The sequence below is a fragment of the Malaclemys terrapin genome, chromosome 4 (assembly GCF_027887155.1).
Source record: "Malaclemys terrapin pileata isolate rMalTer1 chromosome 4, rMalTer1.hap1, whole genome shotgun sequence".
Taxonomy (NCBI): domain Eukaryota; kingdom Metazoa; phylum Chordata; order Testudines; family Emydidae; genus Malaclemys; species Malaclemys terrapin.
In genome coordinates, this window is record NC_071508.1 from 90,144,427 (window position 1) to 90,165,498 (window position 21,072).

Here is a 21,072-nt window from a genome sequence, read left to right on the forward strand (position 1 = left end):
TTTGAGGGCAGGAATGAGCTCTGTGGGTGTTCAGAGTTCATGTCTCTCTTCAGAAGCACTTGATCTGCATTGTGGTTAGCTCCACTGTTGGGGGGGTAAGGTGCCCTGAGACATCTGCGTGATACGTAAGGGATTTCTAATCCTCTAAAGATGATGCCCTTTTGCAGCTGTTCTGTCCTTCAGCTTCTTTTTCTTCCTTTACCAGGATTCTGTGCCTTTGGTGGATCAGCAGTTACTTTATACCTGCTGTCCCTTCCTTGGTGAGTATTGTATTGATGTTCGTGCCAGCATTCTTTGGTCCCATGAGTCAGGTCATCTTTCTTACCCCTTCCCACAACCTTGAATATCATAACTCTGACCTTGATGAAAAGACCAAGTCATGGATATTCCAACAACAATTGATAGAAGTACCTCTCAGGGGACAGGGAGGCTGCAGATTGACTGTTCTGGCTGTGTAGAGTTAGTGATTCACAGGAGAGGGGGAGCCTTGCTATCCATGGAAAGTCAGACTTGAATGGGGGAGTGCCAGGCTGCCCCATGCTGCGTTTAAACGGGAAGGGTTTGGATTGTGACACTACCCTGGTCTCTAGGCTGACACTTATTGAAGGCAGAGGGGAGGGATCCCTTTGTACCTTGACATCATATACTGTCAAGCTTGTGCTGTCGGGATTGCTAGTGACCCTCAGTCATTGTTTCCTTGAGAGACTGCCTCCTGGTGGCTGTGCACTCATACAACGGAGGTGCCCACCTTAGCATTGTGGAGGGCCAGCGCTGACTTTGAAGATGAAAGGGGGAGGCTTTACCTCCTGGGGCTACACTGCTGTGTATGTGGCTGCAGGGAAGGCTGTACAGTCAGTGCAATGATTCTTACATGAGAAATGTGCATCACAATTTGAAGGGTTGAAATCCCCCGCACTGAGCTCACCTCCGGCATTCTCTTGGTAACCACACCAGAGTGCCAAGGGTCCTTGATTCGCCCACAACCCTGGTGGCCCTTGCAGAGCTGCCACTTTCCATCCGGCGGTCTGTGGAGGACTGGGCGGGATTGTCGTGAAAACCTTGTCCGAGTCAGTACTCCCTAATCCTTCTGAAAGGATTGAATGTTGGGAAGCAGTGTGCTGCCTTCCTGCTCCCTGCTGGGAGTGCAGCTTCTGGGGGTACCTTGCTGCCCTGCAAGGTTAGAGGCTTGCGGCCTGCTTTCCTCACCACCCTGTGTGGGATATTGGGATTGCGCTGGCCTCTCCTCGGATCGCGAACTTAGTCTCCTTTGCTATTGCAGAACCTGGTTCAGTTAATTTCTCTCTGCACGTCTGGCTCTGTTACCCACTGTCAGGACTGTATATGTGGGGACTACTCTTCACACCTGTTTTTCTCTTTACAGGTGAACTACGGAAGCTGCTGGCTTCCTTTGTGGCTGGCAGTGGAGCTAAGAATGGTGGCTTTATAAGGAAAATAACCCCAACTGCTGCAGAGTCCTTGGCACCTAAACCTTGTGTCACACAGCAGAAATTGCAGGTAGAGAGAACCTGAGGAGCTGTGTACTGACTCCTTGCACAAGTTAGGGATCCACTCTGTTTCCACCTAATGAAATAGCTCAAAGCATGGTGAAGTGGCTTTTCAAAGCAGATATGCAAAGGGAGGGAGTGTTCACAAGAGGGCAGGATGCACAGTGTTAGCATAAAACTATAGTTGGGGGGATGTGGGGGGGACAACACAAGCATAGGCAGCAGAGAATCTCTTGCTTAATAGTTATAAGTTATATATACTGTCTGCTTGTTAATTGTTCCAGCACTGATACTGGGTGGGCTCTAAATTCTAGAGAACCTGAATACACAAGCCTTTCCTGTCAAACGCACAGCTGATTCTTATATACCCAGTCTTTCTTCCTGCCTCTTCTTTCTGGCGTGTACCTCTGACTTTCTTTTTACACTGCTCTGACTCCCCTATAACCATGGTAGGACATATGAGAGTTCTGTGTGTGGTACAGTGTTGTCCATCCTATAATTAAAGGGGATAAAGTAACACCACCTGGGAATGGCTCATTGTCATACAGTGCTCCCAGTTGCAGTCTGCTGTGAAAAGGTGCTGCTCTCAGAATGGACAGAGCTATCCATGTTTTTCCTTTCTCTTTTTCCCCCTTTATCAGTCAATTGTTTTGCAGTTTCTCACAAGTCAAAAGGAATAAGCTTTGGGCTAAAAGGTGAGCGGAAGATAGGACATGAGCATTTTACAGGGTGTGCCGGGGTTGTGGTCATAAAATGCTCTAGTATAGACAAGTTTTGTGCCTTTACTGTGTACAGTATACAACAAAGCCAATGTGCCCTGGGCCTGTTTATTCCTGTAGTGCAAAGGGGAGGATTGGTGTGGAGTGCCCTGGTCTGTTTGTAGCACTTGTTCTTCCTCTCGAGCAGGAGGAGCTGGAGCAGGCCTTCTTCCACAACCAGCCTCCATCTCTGCGGAGAACAGTGGAATTTGTGGCAGAGAGGGTGGGATCCAACTGTGTTAAGCACATCAAGTAAGTGCTGGGTTGGGCACCTCTGAAAATCCCTGCTTGCCTGTTGGGTTTTAATCTCTGAGGCCAAGGGTTTGGGTGTCCAGTTGCCTGTTGAGTTCAGTACTGTGAGTTCCTGGTGGAAACTAATCTGAGTGCTAGTCTAGGCAGGGTGCTGGTGACTGGCTGCCTGAAGTCCTGTCTGCTCTAGCGCTCTCAAAAGAGCTTAGTGTCTTAGGGTGTTTCTGTGAGCATCTTCAGGGGAAAGCTGTGTATCCCTTGTCACTTTGGAGTGAACATGGAAACATAAAAATTGCCATGTTGGATCAGGCCTGTAGTCCTTCTAGCCTAGAGTCATATCTCTGATAGTGGCTAGCACCAGATGTTTCAGAGGAAGATTCAAGACACGTCACAGTAGGCAGATGGGGGATAATCTACCCCTCATGTTGGGTCTCATTGTAAACCCTAATAGTTAGAGATTGGCTTAGGCCCTTCCAAAATTTGTTAGCTATAACTGAGAACTCTGGATATTCCTGTTAGCCATAGAAACCTACACTCCCTTTTTGAATCTCACTGTTTTTGGCCTCAACAACATCCTGTGGCAATGAGTTCCAATGAGCCTGGGATGATAAGACACTCTCATGGGGGGGGGAGGGAGGGGTTAGATTAATAAAATAACGTGATGGCGTTTTTAATCTCAGTGTTTTTTCATCTGTGATCTAAAGGAAAATGGTGCCCCTCTGGAAGCTGGATATAAGGGCTATATACTGATTTCCTGGCTTGTTCTTTCTGTTGTCCCATTGGCTTGTAACAGGGCAACGCTAGTAGCAGAGCTGGTCAAAAGGGCAGAGGTCATGCTGCAGGATAAGGTAAAGGAAGAGGATGCTAATCATAGCAAACTGCTGGACGAGGTGTGTGCTCAGCTGTACGAGGAAGGGGCGCAGGCTCTCCACAAAGGCAGAGAGTAAGCAGGAGAAGCTACTTAAATTAGTCATTTCTCTTCCTTTTCATTGTAGAGTCCTTAATGATGTGCAGGCTTTGAGATTAAACCAGTATTTTTAAAACCCCCAACCTCTGCTTTAGACATGCTGGTGTGTTTAGCTGCATCCTTGTAACCTCAGCTCAGTTTCCCTTCAGATGCCTCCTGTTCCTGGAAAGGAATTGAGGAGGATACAGTCCTGTGTACCCTAGCCGCCTTCAGCTCTAAACTGACTTAAGCTCCAGTCGTTGTATTTTCCCCTCTTTTGAGAGAGGAAGGAAGGAATCCTGGGTGTTACAGCTCAACTGCCTATGGCAGGAGCCTGTAATTAAAACTTTGCTGACTTGGTTCTGTCTGGTTGTGGGATCCACTATGATGATCAAGTGGTGAAATGTAACAGCAGGTGGAAGTCCCCGCAGGGACGTTTCTGACTGTCACCCTAGAGCAGTGGATCCCAAACTGTGGGTCAGGACCTCAGGGCTGGCTTAGACTTGCTGGGGCTAGGGCCGAAGCCAGAGGGCTTCGGCCTTGGGTGGCGAAACTCGGGATACAGCCCAGCTGCCTGAGACTGAAGCCCTTGGGCTTTGGCTTTGGCCACCCAACCCAGGGCAGCGGGGCTCATGCAGGCTCAGGCTTCGGTCCCTCCTCTAGGGGTCGTGTAGTAATTTTTGTTGTCAGAAGGCCGGGGGGGCGCCTCAGTGCAATCAAGTTTGAGAACCCGGCCCTAGAGCTTTAGCTGACACAACAATATATTTTCTTTGCCATTTTTTCTTTGCAGATTTTGCAGGTTGAAAGGGCCTGAGGCTGTGAGAGTGCTGCTGCCAGAAGAGACGTCAGCAGCAGTAGGTACCATGTCTATTAAAGGCCTTGCCTTTCAGTCCTGATCGGTATCCCTGTATCTCCATTGCTGCCACTTTTAAACTCCTCCGTGATAGGATGGTCAAATTTACTGACACATGGGTGTAAAATCACTCTGAGCCTCATGCCTGCCCCGGTTAACTGGGCATTTCTGTCAAAATGATCCAGCAGCAAAATAGTGGTTAACTGTTGTTCACATCATTATCGTTTGACTTCGCAGTTAACTCCCGTTACTATTAATGTGATTCATTAATCATAATTTATATTACATTAATTATACATTAATATAATACATCTTAGCACCAAATACTGTCTGAGTCAATGGGCTTCACATAGAGAATGTGTGTAAAGGGACCCTTTTGGTCCTTTGAGAACCCAGTTTCCATGACAGCAGCCTCGTCCCATTTGAGTTTATCAAGAGATGCACATATTGACTCTGAACACGATGTATGTTGAAATAAAGGCTTTTTCCTAGAGAGTTTGTTCCTTTGTCTCTCCCTGCCCGGCAGGGCTGTCCTGTGAATGGCAGTAACTGTAACGCTGCTGCTTATCCATTCCAAAGGTTTTGAACAGTGCAGAGGACATTGCGGTGGGATTGGCTACTGAGAAGGCCTGCACCTGGCTGTCAACCAACATCACAGGTAGGCCTCAGCTCTCTGCACTGTGGCTGCTCCCGACTTGAAGGCAGGGACTTTTGTAAGATCGGAGAGGTCTTTCCAGTGTAATGAAGTACATGCTCTTCCTGGTTTTCTTGTAGTCAAAGGTTTGTCCTGCCCATCCATACCTGTTTAGAAGCAGGGGAAGGGGTTGCTGTCCTCACCCATCTGGTTTCCAACCCTAAGTGCATGTTACAAGGTTTTGAGTTCTCAGACTTTGGCATTTAGGTCACTTCAGGATCTGAGGTCAGGAGTCTGTCTGGGGCGTGCTAGGTTCTACAATATGGGAGGCTTCCTCCTAATCTGTCACTTGGGCTAAAGTCTTGTCCACACTAGACATTTACAGCGCTAAAATCTGCTTGGTCCCTTCACCTTCCTTTAAAATACCTTGTGTCCACACCAACTACTCCTCCTTAGGGCTTGCCTGCAGAATAGGTACCACTCAAATTGCAATTGCTTTCAGCAGAACGCCAGTTTAATCAGAACCATTTCAGACTGCACTGGCTTACTGCTAGCATTGATGGCAATGAAATTATTCAAAGATAGTTCTCCAGCTACTGTCCCATCGTGCCTTGGTAGCATTTCAGAATCTCGCAGAAGTCATTGCTTCTGGGAGTTGTGCCAAGAACTATGGGATAGGTACCCAGTGGGCGTTGCCGCTAAAATGGTTTAGAACAACACTAACGTGGATGCTGGGCTCAGAACATGAATTGATGTGATGGCTAGTGCAGCCATGCTAAAGCATTGATGTGTAAACTGGCACAACGCACCAGGTCAGCTTTCTAGTGTAAACACTACCTAATAGTGATGCTAGTTTATCTCCTGCTTAATTGATGTTCACAGGACACACAGATCCTCTAATAGAAGGCTCAAAAGATGGGTTAGGTATTACCACTAACCTACACTTCTGAGAAGAGCTATGGGTGCAGCATTGACTCTGCCCATGCCCGGGGTCGGGACCCTGTGATTACGAGAAGGAATAGGAGCTCAGAGGGCTGGCATGTTGGAAACCTAACACATTCCTCATTCTGGTCCTGAGACACCACTCAATGGAGAGAGTTTTGAGGGAACACCCCATATTGTGGTTTCTGGAAACAGTTTTCTCCATGTCCCTTGTGAGAAAAATATGAATGTAATAAGCCCTGTTTGTTCCTTACAGCACTGATCAAAAGAGAAGTGAGAACTACCTTTAATCGGATGTTGAGAGTCCAGGGGTCTTCCTTACCCAGTGAGGACGCACAGGGGGAGAGGAAAGGTTGTCCCCCCAACTGCCAGCACCATGCTCCGTTCCCCTCTCAGATCATCAATGAGATCAAAGTACAGAACTTCCACTGTCTCATTGGTTACATTGATACTTTTTTGACTTTCCTCCCATGGATACAGTTAAGCTGTCACAGTTCCAAGGAACAAGCTCTGAGCCTGGGTGGGGCGGGAGTGGAGGCAGGTGCGCCTATGTTGCTTCTCACTCCCATCCAGTAGCTGCTTAGAGATCAGCATTCTGGTCCCAAGTTGCCCTGTCAAATACAGTGTTCATGGGGACATGGCCATGGGGTGAGAGGGAGATGTCCATCTGACTCCACTTGCATAAGTCCAGAGTCCCTGCTTTAGGGATGTAAGAGCCATCCTGCCACAGTGAGAGTTTTGTGCAGCTCTGTTATGAAGAGTGACCATGTCAAAATGGTTCCTCCTTACACTGCAGATCTGCTCCCTGTGTGTTTTTTCAGTGAGCTCTGCTGACTTCAGGGACTAAAATAAGTATTTCCTGATCTTTATCCCTATCAGCCCTGCAGAGCTAGCTGGATTCTGTTCCTTCTTGTGCACCAACAGAATTGTTTGCTGAGTTCCAGTCAGCTACATCAATGCAAATCCATGGAAAGGGGTTTGCCTGCCTGCCTTTCCCTCTGCATTTAACTGGACTTAGGGGGAATTGAAGTTAAAGAGAAAGAAGGGAGTGGTCGGATGGCTTGATTTTTCCAGATTGCCTTCCTATTAGAACTGATATAAAATGCCTTCCCACCTTTCTTGTCCCAGGCTTAAATGGATGTTGTTCTCCTAGAAATCATATAATTAAAATAAACCCAAACAGTTCTCTCACCATCACCTGAAATTAAGTGAAAGAATATTAATAATCTCATCTGCTTTTCACTATTCTGCTTGTTTTTCTGAGTTAATTTCTGTTTACCTGGGTAGTGAAAGTAGAGTAGCTATAGTCAGATTCCTATCAGTTTCATATGTACTAGGCCACTGCCTCCAATGTTTTGGTTGCAAAAACTGAAATGGAATGTGTTTTTGTTTTTAAATAAATTAAAAAAAAAAAGGGGGTTTCCACTGGAATTACAAAAAAAAAAAAATCATGGAAAGTTATATGAAGATCTTAATTTTTTTTTTAATTTTGCTTTTTACACAGCTTAAATTTGGAGTCACTAGATTTGACATAGTCCTTTTGAAGTTCTAAAACACAGTTGTTTCCATGTCTTCTAATTGAAGTTCTGCCCTTTAGTTGTCATTCAAGGATACTAGTATTGGTTGTTAAGTCACTAGTGATGCTAGGTGTTAACCACACACAGCATCAGGAAAAATATGATCCAAGGAACCAGACAGTTAATGCTATAAATTTGTTTTGAGTGTGATACAGTGCTCCTTGTAATAATGGTGTGGAGTCTCCTAGAGAGGCAGAAGATGATGTCATGGTTGAGATACAAGATGGTGGATGGAGGCAGGGGTCAGAAGACCTGGGTTCTGTTACCAGCTGTGCCATTGACTCTTTGTGACTTTTGGCAAATCACTTAGACCAAAACTTTGAAATTTGGGTGGCTAAATAAGTGATGTGATTTGCAAGGGTGGTGAGAAGCTGTTGCCCCTATTGACATCAGTGAGAGCTACAGGCAAAATTCAGGCCACTTATTACATGCCTAAATATAGATTTAGGTTCCTAGTTTCAGGCACCCAGGTTTGAAAAAATTGGTGGCAATATTTCTATTTCTATTTCCCTTTCCTAGTCTGTAAAATTGGGATAATACTAACCTCCTTCATGGTCTCTGTGTGGTTTGGGGTTCTTTTAGTGTTTGAGAAAATTAAGGAATGGTTGTAAATCACTTAATCTTCAGTCCAGTGGTCTCTCTAGAAATGCAAAGTATGAGTTATTAGATGAGCCATTGTTGCCTTTTCATCTAGGACGTGCTCTGTATTGCTGTGGGACCCAGGGATGAAGATGAAGGAATTCCCTATGTCCAGCTGGAGTGCTTGCTGAAAAGACTGAGCCAAACGCTTCAGTGCAGAAAGGTAGAAATAAAAAAGTACGCAGTGCTTTCTGAGCCATCTGTGTACCTGCTAGTGTAATGAACCTGTCTCAGCTTGTGCTACGGGGGCACCTTTTATCTGAGCTCAGACGTGGCAAAGATAAGTGTCATTTTCTGACCCTAGATATCTGCGTGTGATGTGTGGGGTATGTGAAGATTGATTATTTTCGTGGAGAATTTCCTGGAACTTTCCAACAATGCCTTCTTTAATGACCCTGAGTCAGCAGCTATGTGGCTCCTGCTGTTGCTGCTTATGCCTTTCCTAATTATTTTTAATGCAAAGCTCCTGTCCAGTCAGTCTGAACCAGAGGCTGCAGGTTCCCTGATGGTGACATGCCAATTTTATGTTTTCAGTTCATGTGTCCCACATCGGAGCAGCAGCTGGCTAGGTGCACTGTAGAGTTGGCATCTCTCCTAGGTAAGCCATTTGTGAGGCCTGTGCATTGTTAATGCTGACTGCTTTCCCCTCACCTCTGAGTGCCCCTTAGGTTTCCCTGCTTGTAACAAAAGTGCCACTGGATCTGCAAAGACGTTCCATTGCAAAACCCAGAGCATGACTACTGGGAGATTGCTTTCTTAAAACCCCTCACAAACATCAGTCTTTTGAGCTGGCCCTCCTTCAACTACATATTTACCTCATTCACCCTTTTTTCCCTTCCCAGTTCTTGGCCCCCTCATTCAGACACGCAGTCAGCTCTGAGATCCCTCCCTGTCTCTGGATTCTTGGAATTGAACATTTTCCTAAATGTAATGTTTGATTCCAATTTTCATGCCTCGCTCGTGAGAGAGTCAATAGCTCATTTCATGTGGATCAGTGACGACCCTGTGCAGGTTCAGCCAATGCAATACTGTTATATAACTTATAACTGTTAAGCAAGAGATTCTCTGCTGCCAATGCAATACTGTCTCAGTCTCTTGCCAGCAGCCAACTACAGTGTGTGATTTTTTCCCCTCTTGCTAAATGTGTCATTATGGTTTTTGATACCTGATGTGCGTCTATACCTCACACACTTCTGGCTAATGATGTGGGTGCAGAGCTTTCCCCCTGGCCAGTCTCCTAATCTCGGCTATCTAGAGCCTTCAGAGGTAGTAGGGCTCCCCTTGAAATGTTCCCCTTTCAGAGAGCAGTCTGCTGTACCTTGGAAGGATGAAATGCTTACACTGAACTCTTTTCTGGGTCTGAAAATGCAGTTCTGTCTTTCCATGAGATGACAAGAGACTACAGGGAAGATCTGAGAGTTTTTTAGGATTCATTGGTTAGCTGTATTTAGAAGTACTGTAATAAGAATAATTAAAAATGAATATGTTGTCCTTAGAGAAAACAGTTCATCCATTATAAAGTGAGAGTACAGCAGCCCCACATAAATCTGGGATCTACTAATCTACCAGTAAAATTATTAATGTAAAGTGTACATTTTTATTTATTTAAATGTTCTATTCAGTTAAAGTAACCACTGCCTTTTGTAGGAGTGACCACTACCTCCCATTCTGTTAGCAATAAAACTAGCTAGTTCTTAGTCTGTCTTCTCCCAGTTTTGTGGGCAATAGGCCAGTAGAGTAGCATTAGTCAACTTCAGAACAGACTTCTATTTCTTGTCTGTGATGTCTTCTGCTTTGGGTGCAGAACCCAGAATTTTGCATGTTCCAAGATTCATAGAATATCAGGGTTGGAAGGGCCCTCAGGAGGTCATCTAGTCTAACTTCCTGCTCAAAGCAGGACCAATCCCCAGACAGATTTTTACCCCGTTCCCTAAATGACCCCCCTCAAGGTTTGAATTCACAACCCTGGGTTTAGCAGGCCAATGCTCAAACCACTGAGCTATCCCCAGTTGTAACGGCTGCTCTGCATTGCCTCTTCATGAGTGTTTTCACCTTGGTGTTTGTATTGGTGCTAACCAAGCCTGTCAGCTCACTAACAATGTGCTGCACGTACCAAGATGACTGTAAATGTAATAGTAATAAACTGTATTGGTCCATCCCCTCCGTCCCATAGTTTCAGATCGTGTTCCTATCCAGGGCCTTAAGCCTCAGACCCAGAAGAAACCTGAAAGACAACGAGGGAAGAAGAATGCTATCTACGGCCTTCTGAAATCGCTGCTGTCGGTTTGGAAGGAAGACTTTTGGACACCTGTTCCTGTTCAGCTGATGTTCAGCAGGAAGAATGTCGGCTACATCGCAGAAGTCGAGCGACATGAGGTGGGACTTCCTTAGCTCTCCAGAACCAGCTGCCCAATCCTGCTCGCCATACTCACACTGGAGTTCTGTTGACTTCTGTGACTATCATGTGAGTAAGGCCAGCAAGGATTTGGCTCTCACTGTTCAGCTGCCAATGAGTTTCTTCAGGGACAGCGGAAATGTAAGAGCAGTGTATAGTGTTGTCAAGAAGGCAGACTGTAATACTTACGTTTGGGGAGATGCAAGTGACACTAGAATTTGTTCAGTTTAATGCCAGAACAATGATAAATTGTTGATCAACCTGAGAGATTATAGGACTGTAAACGTAAATGGCCCCATGGTTAACTTTGGGTCTGAAGAATTTTCCTGTCTAGTTCCAGACCAGGATATCAGCTTTAGTTGAAAATTAGACTGGCATTCCCAACCTCTCCTTGAGCTGGGCAGGAAACACTTACTCTATTTCCAACTGGGAATCCAGAACTGAAAATGAACATAAGAATGGCCATACTGGGTCAGACCAATGGTCCATCTAGCCCTGTATCCTGTCTTTGGACAATGGCCGGAGCCAGGTGCTTCAGAGGGAGTGAACTGAACAGGGCAATTTATCAAGTGATCCATCCTCTGTCATCCAGTCCCAGCTTCTGGCAGTCAGAGGTTTAGGGACCCTGGGAGCATGGGGTTGCATCCCTGCCATTTTTTCTAATAGCCATAGATGGACCTATCCTCCATGAACTTATGGAATCTTTTTTTTAACCCAGTTATTGCCAGGGGATGTTGTGAAGGCGAGAAGTAGGAGTTTCACTGGTTGACTGTGCATTGTGTGAAGAGAAGTACTTCCTCATATTTGTTTTAAACCTTCTCCCTGTTGATTTCTTTGGATGACCCCTGGTTTGTGTGTTGTGAAGGGATAAATAATACTTCCTTATTCACTTTCTCCCCACCATTCGTTATTTTATAAATCTCTATCATATCTTGCCGCAGTTGTCTCTTTTTCAAGCTGAACAGTCCCAGCCTTTTTAATGTCTCCTCATATGGAAGCTGTTCCATATCTCTGTATTTTTTCCAGTTCTAATGTATCTTTTTTGAGATGGGGCAACCAGAACTGCACTCAGTATTTGAGATGTGGGCATACCACGGATTTATATAGTTGCATTATTATATTTTCTGTCTTTTTATCCCTTTACTTATGGTTCCTAACATTCTATTAGTGTTTTTGCACATTGAGCAGATGTTTTCATAAAATGCTTCACAATGACTCCAAGATCTTGAGTGGTAGGTAGTAGCTAATTTAGACCTCATCATTTTGTATGTATAATTAGGATTATATTTTCCAGTATGCATTACTTTACATTTATCAACATTGACATGGTGTGATTGTTTTATTGTAGAATAGACTAGATGAGCTGCAAGGGAAGTTTACGTAATTCAGAATGGTAGACGACATCTACCAGGTGCAGCTTGTCCCCAGAACCCAGGGACAGAGTTTACTTCCTCCTTCCACCTTTGTTTTTTCCCCATAATACAGATTTGAGTAAATTCAAAACATAACTTGTACAGAGTTCTTACAAAGCAGTAAATAGATGCAGGCCACAGTCCATCTTGAGGAACTTGATGCTCCTTGTTTCTTCTGCAGTGGGATTTGTTCCTGTTTATGCTTCGTGGTCTTGTTGACCATGATCTGATGGGAAATGCAGAGATAGAGAGCTGCTTGCATAGCCTCCAAGAACTTCTCTGGTCCTCAGTAAGTATTTATTTATGTTTCATTTAATATTCAGGCATGACTATGAGGATGCTGTGTCAGTTTGGCATTTTGCTTTCATTTTTTGTACTCCTCTCTCAAAGACCTAGGCCCAGATTCTTGTCTACGTGGAGTTTCTGCTTGGTGGAATATAACGTGTGTAGGGTTGTCTTAGGCTGGATCTGTGCCTGCCCTGCTCCAGCATAGATTAGAAAATCTGCCACTATACCAGCTTACAATGGTCCCCAAGAAACCATAAACTATCTGGGAATAGCTGAAGTGCAGCACACTCTGGCCATCCTCTGACCTGGCCAGGCTAACAGGGGGCTGGGTATGTTGGCTCTGCTCCAGCTCAGAGCTTCTCTATGCCAGGGGAAATTCTCAGCTGGCAAGATCCAGCTGCTTTTCCGCCTGTTTGCCATCACCAGAATGCACCAGAGAATCTAGCCTGCTGGCCAGATGTTTCAAATGTGGGAGCCTCAGGTTAGTCATCTGACGAATGTGGTCTGATTTTTGATGTGCTCAGCACCCATAAATCCCACTGCAGTTAATGGAAACTGCAGATGCTCAGCACCTTTAAGAATCAAGCAATGATTTTTAGCTGCCGATAGATTTGTCTATAAACTAAGATGGGCACAGGGATCAAAGGGAAGGCTTGGCATGCAAATCTGTGTTTCTTATCACTTCGGCAGCTGCGGTCTCTTTCACTTTGTTTTTACTGGTATAGTCTGCGTCATTGTAGTAACATCCCAACACAAAACTTTGACTCCGTTTTTGCCTGTGAAATCTCAACTTTATATTATTCAAAAGAATTTTGTATCCCTTGGTTCACACTTTTAAAAGATGGTCTCTGATTTGCATTGTTTGTTGCAGGATTTCTTGGAAGAATTGGAAACTATCTCTAGAATATTTATATCAGAGTATCATGTTGCAGAACCCAGGACTAGGCCTTGTGAATTGGTGAGACAACCAAGAGGTACTGTGGCAGCACAAAGCTAGTGCAGATAATCTCTGTATGGATTAAGGAACTGAGGCGAACTCGACATGTGGCATTCGATAATGCTGCTGAGTCCATGCAGTAAGCCCCTTGCTTGGATCACAATGCATTGAAAGGTTACTTGTGCAAAAACTGCATCAAACTTTCCCTTGAAGGAGGGTCACTAGGTGTGACAGGAACACACATCCCTCAAAGGATTTGGAGGGGTTTACATCTGCAAATGGAAAAGCTTCTAAGAGTTGCTCTCTAAGTTTGGAACTCTTAAGAACCTGACCGTGGTTCACAGCTGATGATCTACGCTTGTAGTGGAAACACATCTCGTACTCCTGCAGCAAGAGGCTCTGACCAGAGTCTGGAATCCGTTCTCATGCACAAAATCTGCTACGTTGCTGGAGGGATTTCTGGTGGTTTCCCAAGGTGCCATCTCTTATCTTAACTTAGTGTGATTTCTTATAGACTCTCTGAGAAAATACACTGTGCCACCAGGAGAGGGAATAAGTCAAACTATAGCCCAAGGAGATGAACGGATATTTATTTTTCACCGTGAGCTCAAGCTTGAAGGTTTGTTTTTTAAATTTTTTAAGACTCATTTTAAAAGTAAAATCACAAAAAAAAAATATTTTGGAGCATTGGATCAGATATTATTTTAAAAGACATTCATGCTTATGTTTGTGTCTCACTTAACAAAAGCAGCACTTGTATTTCATGTTTTTTATAGAATTGAGGGGGAGATTATCTGGTTATCTTTTTTACTGGGGAGAGCTGACAGTATTTTAAGAGGCATTGTTTTTGTAGTGTGAGCATAAATGCCATGTATCTGTTACTCACTGTCTTTAAAATCCTTATTGCCTTGAGTTTGGGGTTCTTCCATAGAAATACTTGTGTGTCATAAGCTCAGACTAGAGTAACTAGATTGAAAATGTAACGGAACTCCCATGAAGTAGCATCACTAGGCTGTTGGAAGGAAGCAGTCCTATTCATGGCATATCCATCCTCACGGATCCACCTTAAAAGGGGAACTGCCAGTATCTTAAAATACAATGTTCCAAGTGTTGAGTGACTAATATATTGCTAAAATCCAGTCCCCATCAGAGAGTTTGCATAGGATTTGCCTCCCTGTATAAGGAAGGATTTTTTTTCTTTTGCCTAACAGGTTGATGGACTGTCTTTTTTCCTCACTAAATACAGGTTATTCAAAAGTAAATATTGTGTTACATAAGCAAGACAGCTAGACAAGGTGAATCCTAGGCTGTTTGCTAATGGCCAATGGCCATTTCTATTGCTAATTAACCTATCTCTTGCTGGTATGGGTAGGAATTCCTGGGGTAGAAAATAAAATGTCAAGGAGTTAAATTGTTTTTAAAAATCAGAGTAACTACATAAATCTGGCTACTACTAAATCCTATTGGACAGAGAGAAAATGAGGGAAACCAAAGAGGACAATGTGCATCTTGCAACTTTTTTGGATAGTTTTGTCACCTACTCAGACTGGTGGGTGCTGGATTGAAGGAGACTGCAGATCCCAGGTATCTGTCTTTTCAGTGTTTTTTGTTTGCTGTCATCGTGCTCAGGTTGATGTTCAGTAATAACATTATCATGTGAACAAAGTGTGTGGACAGGAACAGCTGCCGCAGTATGAACTGAAAGAACAGGTGTGCTTCATGCTACAGCACGCTCACTCTTCAGGGCTCAGTATAACAGGACCATTTCACTGTTGATATCTCAGTGAAGCTGCCAGATTTGCTATAATAAACAGATTATCAAAATGCAGCCCTGTTTTGTGTCTGAACTGTAAGTATATAAAGCTAGAAGTGCACAGAGTTGCTCATTGTTTTTTTTTAAACTGGTGCAAACTAAAGCACACAAGGATGCCCATCTCTAAGAAGCATGGCTGGGGAGCTGCACTCATCCTGTAAACACTCTGCAAGGCTTTTGTTGCAATAGTGAAGTTGCTGGGTCTCTTTCAGCCAACTCAGGTGTAACACTGACTTTGCCAACACGTTGTCCCTGCGCTGGCTGGTGAGTTGTGTTGTTCACATTACTTGTAATCAGTTTTTTATTAACTTTCCCCAGCCCAAAACTGTTGGGCTGCACCTTTCTTCCTTGCCCTTTAGCCTTTGATTTTTAAAGTTTCTTTTGGGGCAATAACAAGCAACATCTCTTTTTCCATCTCTCCTCTGTTTTATCTAGGCTCCTCCTGGGTAAGTCCACAAGTCATTTTACAGTCAGTATAACTGCAACAGAGCCTGCATTCATATGAAGATAAACTTAAGGAGCTGCATGGTTCATTTCCCAGACAGATGGTTCCAGTCAATTTTAGACAGGAGGACATGAGTGTCATTGCAGTATGGATGCTCTCTGGAGTGCCAGGCTCCTCAACTTTCTTCATCCTCTCTCCAAACTCCAGGAATAAGAAAACATTAAGCCATTCTGATGGAGCTAATGGCAATAAAAACTGTCCCAGGAAAGAGATTCAGGGCACTGCTCTACTTTCTTCCTAGTGAGAGAAGGGTTAGGAGAAGACTGGGCCATCCTAGACTTCAAAAAGATCTCTCCATAATCTCTCCAGGAGACCTTTTCCACTGTTGGACCAGGAAGAGGTTTATCTGCATAATCCCATCAGATGCTGTCATTGGCAGTTTCTCTGGTTTGCCTGCAACAATTGCTCCTGTCAGTACAAAATGCTTCTCTTTTATCTGTTAATCCACAGGGCATTGACAAAGCTACCGGCCTGGGTGAGGAGTCTAGGAATTTAATTATACCTGTTCTTAGACTCCATGCTAATCAGGGCATGATCTTCGGATACCTCATAAGAATGGCCCTACTGGTCAGACCAAGGATCCATCTAGCCCAGTATCCTGTTTTCTGACAGTGGCTAGTGCCAGGTACCCCAGAGGGAATGAACAGAACAGGGAATCATCAAGTGATCCATCCCCTGTTGCCCATTCTCAGCTTCTGGCAAACAGAGAGAGACTACAAGATCAAGAAACTGAGATGTGTCAGTACCTGGCATCAGTCCATCTTTGTCTATTCCTTCCAGTTGTTCTTGTCCTGTGTGAGAGTCTGCACATGAGAGAGAACTTTGGAGGTTCCTCTGATAGGCCTTGGCCTTTGAGGCATCCTTAACAAGACATGGAAAGGAAAGGAAAGTTTACCATCCACTGATTCATTCCCTCAGTTGGTGGAAACAAGAACCCTATGTGATGGAAGGATTCTTGCTCCACATTCCTGAACACAGCTACACCAATGCCAGCCTTTCAAGGTGGGGCGCCCACTTGGGGCACCACAATACACAGGCGATGCTAAAGGCCCAAAAAGGCTCCAGAACATCAGCTTTCTAGAGATGAGTGGTCACACTGGCTCTGCTGGACATATAAAACACAATAACCTTGGTATATATAAAGTGAGAAAGGAGCATAAGGAGGTGAAGTCTAAATATCACTGTAGTCCAGGTGTTTTCCTGAGCACAAGGTCATATTGCCTCCATTGTGGCCATCCACCTAATGAAGCTGCTGAACATAACAGTAGGCTAGGTAAATTGTCAGCACCTATGGCCCCGAACCTATAAATGCTCCAGCTGATATCCAGGGAGCTAGGCCACCTTAGATGGGACCTATTCATGTTCAGGTGAAATGTCAAGGTGAAAAGCTTACCTCATCAGGCAAAGACCAATGGGATTAGATGCTGTGGAGTTCACAGATGGCCATATCAGCTTCTCCATGCTTTTCTCTCCATTTCCACTACTGGGAAGAATTATGAAAAGATGATAGAAGAACTGTTCCTCTCATTCCAGATTCCTAAGCCATGATATTTACAGCTATTGGACCTGACCCAAATCCCTCCGCTCCGTTTTCCCAGCAGGTAGGATTTTCTGGCCCAGAACCTGTTTCTGAGTCCCAGTCCAGATTACCTGAGTTTGACATCAGCTCTTGAGTGGCAAATCCTAAACAAGAAGGAATATCCCTCTAAAGGGTGTCCCCTGCTTTTCACAGGCCTTCCGCTGCATTAGCCTATATAAGAGTATAGACACGATTCCTTTAATGGTGTCCAACTACAAGGATCAAAGACCCAGGAAACCAGGTCTTCTGGATATCTTTCAGGATAGCCTAGATGTTGGTGTAAGGCCTCCCACCATCTCATCTTGTCAGCACTAAACAGTGTTACAACCTCAGGCTCCCTTAGTGGTATTGAGGTTCCTTTGGGCAGCACTTCTATTCAAACTAACAGCCAGGCCTGCCTTTTCCCTACCTGGGTTTTACAGCAGATTTTCATGGCTCAATCTGATCAATTTTTTCTGTTGAAGACCTGCTTCCTGTTTGCAGTCCTGTCAGCAAGAAGGGTCCATGAAACTACAAGGACAAGTTAATTCTTCCTTCATTCTGGCCAAAACTTCATCCTCTGAAAGCATCAGGGTGCATGCTTCGTCCGAGAAAAGTATTTACTTGAGTGTTGCACACTTGTAGCTTGTGTAGATAATTTATTCCACATACCAGGAACTCCTTGCATCCCTACAAGCACCGTGTGCGCCAGCACCTTATCCCCTTCTATTTCAGGAACTTCCTGCAACTCCCCCACTCTCAGGGCTTTTGTGTGCCCATTACCCCCTCCTCTGTGTGAGGGTTGGTCCCCCTTAATCCCAACAACCACCACTGTCACCATCAATGACTACTACTTACTTTAGGGATGGGGCAGATTTTCTCTCCTGTCCTGCATCTTCCCCTCCCCACCATCATTCTTCATGTTCCAATGGCCTCTGCAAAACGTCCTTATTTCTTTTCTGGGACTGATTTCACCCTCCCTGCCCAAGGTACATTCTTTGGGTACCTATACCATGACTTCTTGAGAGTCTGTGTATATAGCTATCATACTTTGTATTTTTCAGGAGTTTATGTAAAACTGTGTTCCTATACAGTTTTAGAAGCTGTTATGAGGAGGCGCCAAGCCTTATGAAGAAGTTGAAGTGCATCCGGTATTTGCAGGAAGACAGGCACAGCCTAATTGTCTCTGACTGGCCTGGCCTAGAAAAGAAATAATCAGGTAACAAACTTTCAATTTTCAGTCTGCTCTCTAGTGGGGTACATCTAGTTCTTCTGTAGCTTAAGATTAAATAAATCACCCATTGAGCATTATGTTGAAAGCAGGGCCCTCATCTTCAGTGTTGTAATAGAACCTCAATTACAAACATCCTGGGACTGGAGGCTGTTTGTTCAGTTGTAAACTTTTGAAAGAACATTTCAGAGTTACAGTGACTTAAACTTACTATGCAGAAGGAAAACGCTGCTTTTTAACTACCTTAATTGAAACGAAACCAGTACAGAAACAGTTCCTGTACCTTCTCAAATCTTTTTTTAAAGGGAAAGTTTTTTTTAGTAGCTTACATTTAATAGTACTGCACTGTATTTCCTCCTTTTGGGAGGGAAAGGGGAGTGTCTCTGCTAATGCCTGATTGCATACTTCTGGTTCCCAGTGAAGTGTGGTTGACTGGTCTGTTCATAAATCTGGTGTTCTACTCAAATGAATCCATCTGGAGTGAGTTACCATAGGATGGGGGGGGAAAGGGAAGAGAGTGTATGCTTCTCTTGGGAGGAACCCCTTCTGCCTCCTTTGAGTCTAGCTAAGCACAGGAATGTCCTGCTCTCTCCCTCTCCGCTTTTCCTTACACAGGCATTGGAGGCTCCATGCCAGGGGTTTCAAACTCCATTTACCTTAGGGCCAGGGCCAGTCCTCAAATCCTCCCAGTGGGCCAATAATGTCACTGAAGATGGTGTTCAGAAAAGAAAACATTCATATTGTATTTTTTATTTCAAATTTCTTAGAAATAATAAAACTGTCATATAACTTTATACAATTCTTCGCTTGCCAGACACTTGGCAACATTTCAGTTGTCAGTTTGTTGATGTTTGGCCCCAGTGACTGAGCAGTTGAAACCTTCAGGATTGCCGCAAGGTTTGCATCAGATAGTTGTGTTCAGTATTTTGACTTGTTTATATTCATTGTGGAAAAAAGTGATGCTGCCTGGCAACTAATGATGGTATCTCTGTCCCTCTTCCCCAGCCAATGGGAGCTGCAGGGGGCGGTGTCTGCATGTGTCATCTTCTGGCCATGACTTTGAGACCCCTGCTCTGTGCCTACTCTTTAGTGGCTGCTGCTGATGGTGAGAGGTTGGGAACTAGTGGGGGGGAGGAAAGGGGTCACATCAGGTCATGTGAGGTGGGAGGGAGCACTCATTCCTGCCAAATCCCAGTAGCTAGAAGCCTTCCCTCCCCTTCTGTAGAAGGCAGTGACCATCCAAAAATTGTGAAAATTAGCAACTCCGCAGGTGGAGGTCAGCTAGGAAGTTGTTAGGGTTGATACTCTAAAGCGCATCTTGAGAAGTCTGAACAAGACTCAGTGCTGACTTCAGTATCTCCAAATTAACAGCTAGGCATTGTATTGAATGGAAAAAGCTATAATAATGCTTTGAAGGAACTGCAAATGTCTTGTGCTGTTTCTATTTTTTATAGAGAATTAGATTAATGAGAAATTACTTATTAACTTCTATAATTTGAGGGTGTTATATGGATGCCCTACAGAATTTTATCATCAAGTAAGCCTTTTGGTTATTTCCTAAATCATTTTAATGACCATTAACTCTCATATTTTGTGAAGGACTGAGTAGACAGAGCATGTTAAGACAATGAATGTCAGTTGGGGCGTTTTCTCTATGTAGAAAATACTATTTATTATGGATATGAAAATAGCAATCCTTGTTGAGCGAGATGGGATAAGAGATACAGTATGATTGATTTGATTCACTATCATTCAAATCTACTGCTATAATGATAGTAAAATACTGACAGGAAGTTTTTGCCTTGTCTTGATAACAAATACATCAGCTAGATTTTGTCCCACTTTTCTTCTAAACAAACCAATCCCACACATCAACAGTATCATAAAATGTTGCTATATTTGCAAAAGAAAACATCTGTATAAATAGGGCTATTTAGTATCAATTGACAATTGTATTTAAAAAAAGCTTATTAATTGAATACCAGTAAAAATAAAAATTAACTTCATCAGCATATAAAACTTCAAAATAAGCATATATATAAATAACTTAATTTGTAAACATAGAAAAAAACAATCATATGCATTTATAAAAATAAACATCTGATGCACTGTACAATAAGACATTATCTTTCAATAGGCACTGTCACTGTTGACCTCCTTGAGTCGTCCTAGATGTTGTTCCTGAAAATATTGCTTTGTCATTAACAGAGTGCCATGTCCAAAATAATGGAAAACAAGCAAACCTTTCACTTAAACAGCAAATATTTTATGGGTTATATGAAGGTTTCATACCTTTCCCTGTCTAGCTGCAATAAAATAGCTTATTGGCACTTTCCCGATTGCAATGTGCTGTAGCTACTGCTAAGTCTGAATCAAAGGGTTCTGGGGTACTTAGAGCCAGGAGGAGGAACCAAGTCCACCCCCAAGTCAATAGACAATGGCTTTTTTTAGTGGAAAGAAGGAAATGAGTTGTTATCCCTTTAAACATTGGGGAGTGCAGCGTGGGGGTTTGTCACCTGCTGAAAGCTATTTCTGGAATTTGTTTTCTCTGGCAGGTGAGTGATTAATGAATTAAACGCAACAGTGGTTGAGTAGGTGCTAAGCAATCACTCATCCCTGTCACACCAGAACAACGATTTGATCTGAATATTTTACTCTAATTTTCTGGACCATTTGACACAAATGGGTGTCTAATTTACTATGCTTAAGGATTGAATTCTGCCCCGTTAGGCATGTGCAACCTCAGTGAAGTAGGTGGATTGCAGAGTTAAACTGAAAGCAGACTTTAGCCCTCAGATTCTAAAGGTGCACTGGACTAGTTAGGGGGGAA

At 43.8% G+C, this 21,072-nt stretch overlaps 1 protein-coding gene across 4 annotated transcripts in view; it reads left to right on the forward strand.

Moving 5' to 3' along the window:
- Window positions 1–14,963, forward strand: part of CDAN1 (codanin 1) — a 42,176-nt gene extending 27,213 nt beyond the window's left edge. For 2 of the 4 annotated variants that reach the window (XM_054026340.1, XM_054026338.1), the window contains 12 exons: window positions 206–260; window positions 1,382–1,515; window positions 2,412–2,515; window positions 3,306–3,455; window positions 4,249–4,312; window positions 4,891–4,969; window positions 6,144–6,301; window positions 8,159–8,266; window positions 8,638–8,701; window positions 10,277–10,479; window positions 12,092–12,199; window positions 13,070–14,963. In XM_054026340.1, the coding sequence (XP_053882315.1) occupies window positions 206–260; window positions 1,382–1,515; window positions 2,412–2,515; window positions 3,306–3,455; window positions 4,249–4,312; window positions 4,891–4,969; window positions 6,144–6,301; window positions 8,159–8,266; window positions 8,638–8,701; window positions 10,277–10,479; window positions 12,092–12,199; window positions 13,070–13,195 (1,353 nt within the window). In that variant the 3' untranslated portion in view covers window positions 13,196–14,963. Of the gene's footprint in view, window positions 1–205; window positions 261–1,381; window positions 1,516–2,408; window positions 2,516–3,305; window positions 3,456–4,248; window positions 4,313–4,890; window positions 4,970–6,143; window positions 6,302–8,158; window positions 8,267–8,637; window positions 8,702–10,276; window positions 10,480–12,091; window positions 12,200–13,069 lie in introns of those variants that run through there. The other 2 variants (XM_054026337.1, XM_054026339.1) reach the window with 2 other exon arrangements.
- Window positions 14,964–21,072: the final 6,109 nt, after the last annotated feature.